At 48.2% G+C, this 11050-nt stretch overlaps 1 protein-coding gene across 1 annotated transcript; it reads right to left on the minus strand.

Moving 5' to 3' along the window:
• Positions 1-1869: 1869 nt before the first annotated feature.
• LOC124684574 (probable RNA-binding protein EIF1AD) lies at positions 1870-5068 on the minus strand. Its single transcript, XM_047218856.1, has 5 exons — positions 4984-5068; positions 3331-3651; positions 3164-3239; positions 2927-3053; positions 1870-2255 (listed from the first exon to the last, which is right to left on the minus strand). The coding sequence occupies exons 2-5, from the start codon at positions 3445-3447 to the stop codon at positions 2081-2083; spliced, it is 495 nt and encodes a 164-aa protein (XP_047074812.1). The 5' UTR covers positions 3448-3651; positions 4984-5068; the 3' UTR covers positions 1870-2080.
• Between the last annotated feature and the right edge of the window lie 5982 nt (positions 5069-11050).

The raw sequence follows: 11050 nt of genomic DNA on the forward strand, positions 1-11050 counted from the left end.
AGCACTTCTCGAAAGCACCGTGTTGGAATTTTCGTGCTTTGTGTCGAATGTTTCCTGCTGGCGGAAATGGTAATTTGCAGTAGGTTGATGGTAGATGGCGGAAATTAACCGGTTGCGAGGCCATCATTTTCCACATGATGCCCTCCATTTGTTTTTGCAAGTCATTGTTTTCGGTCACAATGATAAACATTATTTTTATAAAATTGTGTGCGGGCTCGAGTTAGTAGAAACCATAGGCTTTGTCTTCCTTCTCGAAGAAACAATAAAAATTGCATGACGACTCATACCTCTCAAAAACATTTATGCAGTTTTTCCATCACTGATCTCAGAATTTAAGCATATGCTTGACAAGCAAATTCTATTCTTTTCTCGTTCACAAGGATTTAGAATCCTACCAAAAAATATTCATTTTTAGCGCCAGGTTTCATACTACACTTTATTGGGGAATGGTGTTTTGGCACATGGGAGCATATGCTCCCTTTATTTTAAAATGCATGTTACATACATTTTGAAATTTCAAAAAATTGAAACGAAAAATTTGAACGTATATCTTCACGTGCTAGACGCTCACAAAGTTGTTTCATAAAAATCCGACTTGTCGTGTGACGTGTGTAAAAAAGACAAAATTCAATGCTGAAAATAAGTCTTTTCAGGAGATAAATTTTCTCTTTTTTACACAGATCACAAAACATATTGGTTCCTCGCGAAACTTGACGAACGTACGTATATTGTGGAAATGTACATGTAGAATTTTTTGTCAAATTTTTTTGACATTTCAAAATATAACTTTTTGATAGAGGGAGCATATGCACCCGGGAGCCGAATTGAATTTCCGACTTTATTGATCCATTTTTTTCCCCGAAGGGGCCGTACTTGTCACTTCGGCCAACAGTATTCACCACAGATGCATGAGTAACAGCCCAAGGAATTTCATACGGCCTTGTTTATTATCCCCAAACGACAAAGCCCATGTAGACAGCCACGTTTCCCACCATTCCATCACTGCACCGTGTACACAGCGCCTCAGTTTTAGTCCCACCTCGCTAAGCGATGACACAAATGACCAGCTTAAATACCCTTCTCCACCAGTAGCAACGCCGAGCTCCTTAGCAAGAGCTTGTAACCCGAGCGGGGGCGCTTAAGGTGGTTGGGACTCTGTTGTGGCTCTGTGGGCCTGGCCCGGGTGTGCTATTGCTGGCCCGCCCGTTCCAAGTTACGTAGTGGACCGCTGGGGCCTGAGCGAAAGCTAGGCTTCACGGCCCATGATGTGGCAGGCACAGCGTGAGGCTGGTTTCACAGAGCAGCGACAACTGCCCTCTTCCAACGGTGGAAGGATAACGGGCCGCTGCACTCCCTGGCCACTTGGGCCTCGCATCCCACTCCAGGGAACCACCATTTTTTTCCCTCTCAACGAGTATCTGAAACTTTTTTTGTCAACGTAGTTCATAATTCGTTTAAGGATTGATATAGCCAGCTCAACGAAAGGTCTTTAACTCCATTTTCTATCAGCATCGTTCATACTGTTTTTTTTTTTTGTCAATGTAGTTCTTATTTCGCTTAAGAATTTATATTTTCCTATATGTTGCATTTCTGAATTCACTGGGCTTCTTAATCTAAACTGTTCTTTTTATTGGCTTCTTTTTTTTTAACCAGGGACTCCTTTTCTAGTTCATATTTGGTTTGAGCTGGCTGACCATATCATGAGGTTAGTAGTCCTAAAATCCGACGAAGTCAGTCGCCACAGCTTCATCATAAAACTGACCTTATTTGCTAAACTGACCGGGTCAGACACGCCTCAATCAAATTCTTATCACTGACACCACTGGAACAGAGTCGAGAATACAAGCGATATTATTCATGCCTTTGCCACTTCGCTGAATATCTTCACAGATTGAATAGTTTTAATGCTGTGGCCCAACTTCAGCATAAATACATCAGCTATGCAAAGTGGACGGCCTGGGTAATCACACCATCCTATGCCTACAGGTTTAAGAACTGGAACCACTTTCTGAGTCAGAAAGTACATCGAACTGAAGAATAGAGAGGGTTACAAGCCTGACATAGTCCTATGGCTACTGGTTTAAGAATCGGAATCACTTTCTGAATCAGAAAGCACATCAAACGGACTATGTCTGTTCCTGTTCGCCTCAAGTGGTGGCAGATCATCATCTTCTTCGTCAGAACCTGGCTCTTCCTCAACCTGAGATGCGGTCCCTGTCGCCCAGCCATTGGGAGTTGACTTGAAGATAGCTGGCCTAGGAAAAGAAAGAAAAGTGAGTAAGTCCAGGACTTCCAATAACAAAGACACCAACTATCCATTTCAAGTTGTTGCAGAGCTGGACTTTCTGGAAAAAAAAATAGTCTTCACTCCAACATTTTGCTATAACTTATACTACGGAGTACATCAACATTTTACATGTTCCTACCAGTTGTGTCATTTTCCATGTTTATTAGATAAAGTGAAACCTGAATGAAAGCATTTAGGCTATTAAAATGCAATCGCAATTTCACAAACCACAGGGAGACTGAACTAGATCCAACTGCCAGTCAAGCACAATGGTGTAAAACCATTCAGTATTTTTTACACAACCCACTACATTGGTGATTCTTTATTGTGGAAAGTGAATTTTAACCCAAAGTTATGTAGCAATTAGAAGGTTAAACAAATATGAGTTGTGAATCTTGCATTCATATACTAGAAAAAAGCAGACGAATGAACAGAGAAGCCACAAGCAGCACCGATAGTCACATTGCGGTGTAAATGCATGCAAAAAAGAAGTAGCTATGCATCATGGAGCTACTGGTCATTAGTCCACAGTACAAACTTATCCTACAACATACAGTTACATTTGAACACACCCTGAGTTCCTATGCTTACTTTGTCATTACCAGGTAATTATCGGACAGCAAAAGACCCACAACTCACCATTCGCCAGATTTCTCAAGTGCGCGAACTTGATCATGAAAGAGAACTCGCGACACGACACAACCTATCTTGCTCCCTGATTCGAGAGCCTCCTCCCTCCCACTAGCATCCACAACCACAAAACTCCCTGCACATTCAGAGCTCACATAAGCAAACCATCACACGCTAGAGGCAAGGGCCAGTTCACCATGCCAAACTAGCGACAACCAAAGCCATGCCTATCACTAAATTAATCACCGTTCTTGATCCAAAAGCTCTTCTGGAACTTGGCCGGGAACAAGGCCAGGGATTTGACGCCCTTGCCATCCGTGACCTAACACCAGAGCATAGCGGCATAGTGAGAAATCTTCTGCGGCTCATGAAGCAACTTAAAGAAATGTGGGGGGCTGGAGAAGGGTGTGTACCTCGATGAGGTTGGAGCCACGCAGCGTGACGACCTGCATGATGCTATCGCCCTCCGCGAGTGTGACGGCAGAGCCATCCTGGCACGCTCTCTGCAGGTTCTTCCTCCCTGCCTTCATCCCGCTGGCACCTCCTTGGCGCCGCACACTACGCGGTGAGAAGAAGAAGGAATCCGGTTACGGGCGGCAGGTGATCCTGTATGGTAGAGCCGTAGAGGGCGTGGCGTCGTCAAGGGTTGTTGGCTGCGGAGGTACTAGGGCCACTTCTTTTGGCCTTAAGCTTATAGAGAAGTCGGTTTATGGAATCCAGTGGGGAGAAGCTTCCTAAAAACTGTTGATTTTAGTCACTGAGCGAGAAATGAATCGAGAAAATCATGAAGCGTAAAATCATAATAAAAACATGTGTCAATTTATAATAAAGTAAATGCAAAAATGAAAGAAATGTCTTAGTTGTTATGAAATTAGAATAACAATAACTCGTTCGTATTGCGGCCATAGTATGTAGGAGCAAAACCATCTCCACCGGTATAGGAAGCGCTATCCGTCAAGGAACATGGGTTCACATTTTTCACAATACTGAAGATCCTCAGAAGATGGCTGATATTTATGACATAGCAAATCAAGAACAAAGGGAACTTTTTCGAGACCTGAAGCAAGAGTCTTGTGTTTTTCACTTGTAGTAAGTTCCAAACTGATTTGTCATGGAAAGAAAAAGAACGAGAAGAAAAAAGATGCTCATTGGGTCTCCTAAGCATCTTACTACTGTACTACTACTACTACCTTTCTTCTTCTATGTCCAAATCTTCAACATCAAGAAGCTATAGGCACCTTGTTGAATCGAAATAAAGAATACCAATATTTGATGATTTTGCTGGCATCCAACTGTTCTCAAATTGGCTTATTCAAGAAGTCAAAACATCCCAATACGATAAAGGATTGAATCGTAGAATTCGCTATTCGAGAAATTTTTGGGCCCTTAGGCGTTATTGTCCCTAGTATATCAATTTTTTCTTCATCTTACTAACCTTCCAAGTACTTCAAGGACTTAAATACTCTTTAATAGATGAAAATCAAAGGACTTCTTATTTTGATAGTTGGATCCGTTCCTTTTGAATTGTTACTTTGTTCATCATGATTCTTGGGAGGAGACATATAGCAAAAATATGCATACGTTGGGCATATATTCACCAAAAAATGCAGTGGACACAAATTGGATCTAGGAAATACAAGTGGTGTTTTCTATTACAGGGAATTAGGAAATAAAAGTGTCGCTCTTCGTGCTGGTTCCAAATAAAAACAATCATCCTTCCCGGAGCAGAGCACACACAACAGTAAAGCATACAAAAACTGCACCCATTAAACAAGCATCTCAACACAGTCAATAATAATACATTAATATCATGTCGACATGTGGTAGAGTAGATAGATATATTTTTCGTTTCCTCTAAACAAATCATGCAACCATTGATCACAAGTGCTAGAGTATCAATCAAGCTAATGAACGAACATTAGTAGTACTACTAAGCTGGGTTAGTACATTAGGAGTACCGAGCTATGCAAAGTAGAATTCCAATTGCAATCACAGGAGAAAGGTCAAAGAATTCCAAGGAAAAAAGAAAGAGATGGGGAAATAATCCATGGGAAGAGTTTTATTACAGGCGTCGGAGGCGGAGCTCGAGGCCGTCGGGCGGAGGAGGAATGGCGAGCGCAGTCGTCGACCGAAGCTCCAGGTGGCGACCACGGTCTTCGGGCGGAGGCGGAGCGGTGACCGGTGTTACCACCCGATTTTGGCCAAATCAGGAGGTGGGCCGTAAGTGAAGATGGGCTTGAGGGACGTACACATGAAGCATCTTTGAAGCGGCCTCGCGCTAAGAGTTTGGGCCAAGTTGCCCGTGTATCTGTAACATATTAGATCGCATTGTAATTTAGATTAAAGAGATAGAGTCTAGCCCGTGCATGGTTAGGTGCACGCCCCAATTAGAAAGTCCCTTGGACTATAAATATGTATCTAGGGTTATCGAAAAAAGAGGACAATCATCGTTCAACCAACACAAACCAATCTCGGCGCATCGCCACCCCTTTCATACGAGGGTTTCTCCCGGGTAAGCACCATGCTGCCTAGATCGCATCTTGCGATCTAGGCAGCGTAAGTTTATTCGTTATCCTTGTACTGCTCGTGCTGAAGCCTTGTTGATGGCGAGCAGTACTATTTATCCTTAGGTGTTTAGGGGCTTGCATTGGTGCTTTCACGTGCATATCCGCGTGGCAATGCCGTCCCTAGACACCTTGCTGCCCTTACGTCGATCTAGACGTAAGGGCAGCATCTTGCTTGATCATGCTTAGTAGATCCGATCCGTTATAGTTGCTCCTTGCATCCGCAAGGATTAGTTTAATATCCGCATAGTTAGGCCTTATGCTTCGGGGTCGGACGATCCGGTGGTGCGTTAGGCGTTGTTTACCGTCCCTGCGAGGGATGTTCCGAGGATCAACATATGTTGGTTTTTAGGCCTCTCGTAGGAGTAGTTTGCATCGTCTCTCGTAGCTGCTAGGCCCGATCGCACGTAGGACGTTCCGATTATGCGGTGAAAACCCTAAACTGTCGTGGATCGTTTTAGCTTTGTCCTCGATCAAGCGGGATCCCCATGCCATTGCTAATCCATCAAGGACCATGGGGCGATCGGCTCTTTGAGCCGATCCACGGGAAACCTGAGAGCCGATAAGGCTCGTATTTAATGTGCACGTGTCTACCATGCAGGAACAATCGAAGCACTAACACCTTTCTGACCAGGTATAGGTCAGGTGGCACGCCCTAGCAACCGCCAGGATGCGCGCCAGAAGATTTGCGGGACGACGCGAGGTGCCAGGGATCCACTAAGTGGCCCTGGGAGCTTCCCGGCTCTTCGTGTTGCTTAACCGAAACCCGTCGGGGGGTTTTGGAGGGTAACACATTCTGGCACGCCTGGTGGGACATCTACGTCGACATCCGCGTCGGCATCTTCTGCAACATCCACGTCAACATCCGCATCAACATCGCCGTCCGAGATGGCGGAAGAACAGATCACGTACGAGGAGCTTCCTCCTGATCATAAGAAGAAGTACGATGAGGTAAAGGCCATCGTTGAAGCCGAACTCATCGGCTCTTTTGAGAAGACCCGTTCGCACGGTATCAGGTTCAAAGGATTCACGCCACAAGGCGCCCTCGAAGGGATAGATCTGTCTCTCCCTTCAGATGAACGTACCAGAGCCCTGCGACGAGGAGATCAACTATGTGGTGGCCCATTCACCGCATCGGCACTGCGAGAGCTCGGTGAACACTTTGGAGCGCGTCGCGCTCCGTGTGGTGCAAGAGATCATGGAGCGTCGTTACTCTCCTTCAGGACCTGTTCTAGGGACGTACCAGGGAGAGATGCAACTCCACACCAGGCCGCCTCTGCCGTACGCAATAGCGGCTCCACAGCAACAAGGCTCACCGGCATACGTCGTCTACAAAGTTGGGGGCGACCCGGGCGACTATCAATTCTTACATGAGCCGCCCAAGGAAATCCCACACGGTTACGTGTGCACGTATGTGCCGGACTGCAACAACTGGACACAGGCGATCCAGGCTCCACCAGGAGGGATTGCCGGAGCAGGAGCAATTGTTCCGGCAGGAAGAACAACTGCAGCAGCGGGGAGTCTAGGAGCAGAAGTTGAGAAACAAGCGTGGCTAGCCAATTATGCCACTGCACCAACCCATGAAAGCTCAGCTGCTACTACCTCCACCGCAGATCAGATCAGCGCGGTCTTGAGAGACCAATTCGGCATTTTGCCGAAGAAGAAGACAATCGGCTATTCCAAGCCGTACCCCAATGAGTTTGACCTGATCCCACTGCCACCTAAGTTCCGGCTCCCGGACTTCACCAAATTCAGTGGGTTGGAAGGGTCGAGCTCCATCGAGCACGTGAGCCGATACCTGGCCCAGCTGGGCATGGCTTCGGCATCGGATCAGTTACGGGTGAGGTGCTTCTCGCAATCCCTCACCGGTCCAGCTTTCGGGTGGTACACCTCTTTGCGGCCAAATTCGGTGCAATCATGGAAGCAGCTGGAGGAAGCTGTTCCACACCCAATACCATTCGGAAACTACCGAAGCTGGTATTGCCGAACTAGCACAGGTTCGGCGAAGCGAGGGAGACAGTGGCTGAGTACATTCGGCGTTTCGGAACCGTCAAGAACCGATGCTATTCGGTTCACATAAGCGAGAAGGAGGCGATCGAGCTGGCCGTGGCAGGCCTTGCGGCGTCATTCAAGGACCCGACGTTCCAAGTCGAGTACAACTCGGCCGACGCACTCTGGTCAACAGATCGACCTTATATGAGCAGCGCCATCCGGAAGCTGTACCAAGACAAGTTCAAGCGCGCGATCAGCCTCGGTCAATGCCGATGAAGATGAAGATTCTACGAAAGATCAGGAAGTTGCAGTAGCCGAGTGGACTCGGACGCCAGTGCCTGTGTCCTGCCAATGGGTGAATCCACCAGGGCCTCCAAGAGGGTTGGACTTCGACGTGACCAAGACTGAGCAGATCTTTGATCCGCTGTCGAAAGAGAAACAGTTGAAGCTACCCGAAGGCCACAAGATCCCTACGGCACAGGAGATGAACAAGAGGTCATACTGCAAGTGGCATCATACGTTCACGCACACCACCAACGACTGCAAAGTACTGCGCGCACAAATTCAGATGGCGATAGAATCAGGCCGATTAACTTTTTGACAGTTTGCCATGAAGGTAGACAGGCGTCCGTTTCCGGACATCAACATGGTGGATCTTAGCCACTCGATAAGAGAACCAGGGTTCTCTTTCGATGTCAATATGGCAGGGTTCGTGATTCGCCATGGCGCGGACAAAGCAGAGAGCAGCCACTCTCGTGGCAAAGATAAAGAGGAGGCCGTTCCACGCGACCGGCCCCAAGGTGATGACAGACGGTACCTGACCGAGGAGGAGGTGATGCATCTCCTCAACAAATATGAGCAGCGGTATGACCGACGTCGACGCTACGACGAAGACGACAAAGAATATCATCGGTCAGATGCAGCGGACAGGAGGTATCGTCAGAACAGCGGCAACAACGACGGGTACGAACGCTACGCCAGAGGGAGGTCAAGGGAGCAAGACAACGTGGACAGGCACTGGAACTGTCCTTTCTTCAAACATTGCTGGGACTCAGGAATGAGCCGATTGCCGACAATCGAGAACTGCCCAGAATGCACACAGCGAAGGAGAAGGACAAACGAAGTTTCGGTGTTCGAGCGCCTAGGACCTCTCCCACCACATAACAAGCGAGCTGAGTCGTCTCAAGAAGAGGACTTCGAGGAGTCCGAGGGAGAAGAAGATAGGTATCACCGGCCAAGGTGGTGCCCTGATGGACTCAGCCATTCTCAGAAGCGTAGAGTGCAGCGGCTACGGAACCTGGAAGAAGCCGAGGCACAGTACCTGTACTCGTTGAGAAGAGCGCGGCCCGATCTGGCCGCAAAGATTCAGCAAACCATGGAAACGAAGGCGCGCCCGCCAAAGAAAGTATGGCGCCCAAAACAAGCGAAAGCCGACGCACAGGCATCGGCTGATGCCGATACACAGGCATCGGCTGACACAAACATGGTGTCCGTGGTCCTGACGGAGTAGCACGTCCAAGGCATTGGACATACGTGGCAAGGCCGATCCCAGTGATCGGCCCTCAAAAAATAAAAAGCGAAGGATCTTATCTCCAACATGCCACATAGCTACAGTGGAAATCCAAGAGGTTGCAAATCATCGCCAAAGCATTGCAACGAGAAGGGAGGCCGATTCCCGCAATCGGCCAAAATTATCTTCAACATCCTTTTGTCTGTGTTCAGCATTGATCCAACAGAGGCCTGAAGAGCCGATACCATCAATTACTTGGCAGAATCGGCTCGGGGGGCACATAAGATGGAGGAGACACGAGGATACGAAGCTGGGAACGGATGCCAAATACCCAGCAGCTCAAGGTTTAAAAATGGAAAATCCAAAAAAAATTGAGCACAGCCGATGCGTAGACATCGACTTAAGGATTAAAAGCCGATGCACGGCCATCGACTCAAGGTATTGTTACAGGCAGAAGCCTAATGGAGCAGTCACCGAGGTGCATAGCGATGTTCTACTGAAGAAGTCCCTCAGTGGAATGGTTGGTGGCTCCATTGGCAAATCCTCGAGGTCAGCAGCGCCTGCGTAAGCATGCAGATCAGGTTCAGCCAATGAACAGTCAATTGGCCGTGGCGTCTCTTCCTAGGGCTTGACCAAGGTGGCAGCTTCATCAGACATCGTCACCAGAAACTGCATTAGTCTGCTCAAGGTGGTGAGTTGATCGGAGCAGCAGGACACAAGAATGGAGCTGGGAAGAGTTCAGGGGCCACTGCGTGTGAGGTTTTTTAGTTCAAGAGAGCTGCTGATCCTTCCAGAGCTGTCCTAGTGCACTGTCTCCTTGGGCGTAAGCTTTCCTGCCGAGTTTTGATGAAGAGCTGGAATGGCTCGGGGGGCAGCTCGCCTTGGAGGTTCTCTGCTATTAACAGCCGATTCGGTCAGAATCGGCTAACGTTGCGCTACAGATGGAAAGCCGATGACGACCCATGTGGCTGGTCCACTTCTGTGCTCGCCCGGACCAAGGCTCGAGGGGCAGCTAGCCCTAAAAGATTCCTCATCCTGAAGAGCCAGTGGTGTTGAAATTGGCTATCTCTGCGTCCTAACCATGCTAAACAGGAGAATTCTTGCAGAGTAAAACCACCGGGGTTGACAGGAGGAGTTGGAAGGAGGAGCCATTATCGTTGATCAGGCTCTAAACCAGTTCGTTGCTGCAAAGAAACAGACGTCACGAGAAAAGCTGTGAACGAGTGACACCTGTTTTACAGGAGTATCGGCTTCAAGATCAAGATTGTCAGCAACGGACTAAGGAGCTTTCCTGGAAGCATTAATCCAGGAGTTTTGCCGTCAGGACAAATACTACGATCGGATGATTTTAAAGTCCAAGGATCTAGGGGTCTCACAGCTGCACGTTGGACCTGTCCGGTTGGAGGTTTGGATCTGAATTTCATGGATTGCAAGTTGATATCCGAGAAGGTGATTGGATCGACCTGTTTTGCAATCTATTGGAAAAGCTGATGCTTTGCCATCGGCTCATTGAGCATCTACCGAATCGACAATCGGCAGACTCAGTACGAAGGGCAATCGACTAAATCATCACTAAGGAATCAGTAAAATCAAATGGGGAATTCTTCATTGATAGACAAGGGTTTCTTACATAAAGAGCTGATTGCTCTCAAAAGGAATTGCTAGGGGGAACATTGCCCCATCTACTACTCCTGGCTCTATCCTATCTAAGGGCCGCTGCTGCCCTCATCGTCGTCGCCGTCGCCGCTGTCGGCGCTGCTCCCGGCCGGCTCGTCGTCACTACTGTAGTGACCACCGGCGGGACCTTCATTGTCCTCATCTTCTTCGCTAGCGTCGCCATAGTCGTTGTCGAAATCGCTTATGTTGCCGGGCCAGGGGCAGAGACGCTTGGCCGGCGGTTCGTCGGAGGAGGTGATGTCCTCCTCCTCTGCCTTCACCTCCTCGGCGGAGGAGTAGCCGTCCCAGGAGAAGCCGTTGTCGTCGCTTTCCTCCTCCGATTGCCCAACGGCAAGGAAGCGAAGGTCGCTCTCCCCGTCCGTTAAGGACTGGTCGTCTTCTGACCAGACG

Source organism: Lolium rigidum, chromosome 1 (genome assembly GCF_022539505.1).
Source record: "Lolium rigidum isolate FL_2022 chromosome 1, APGP_CSIRO_Lrig_0.1, whole genome shotgun sequence".
Taxonomy (NCBI): Eukaryota; Viridiplantae; Streptophyta; class Magnoliopsida; order Poales; family Poaceae; genus Lolium; species Lolium rigidum.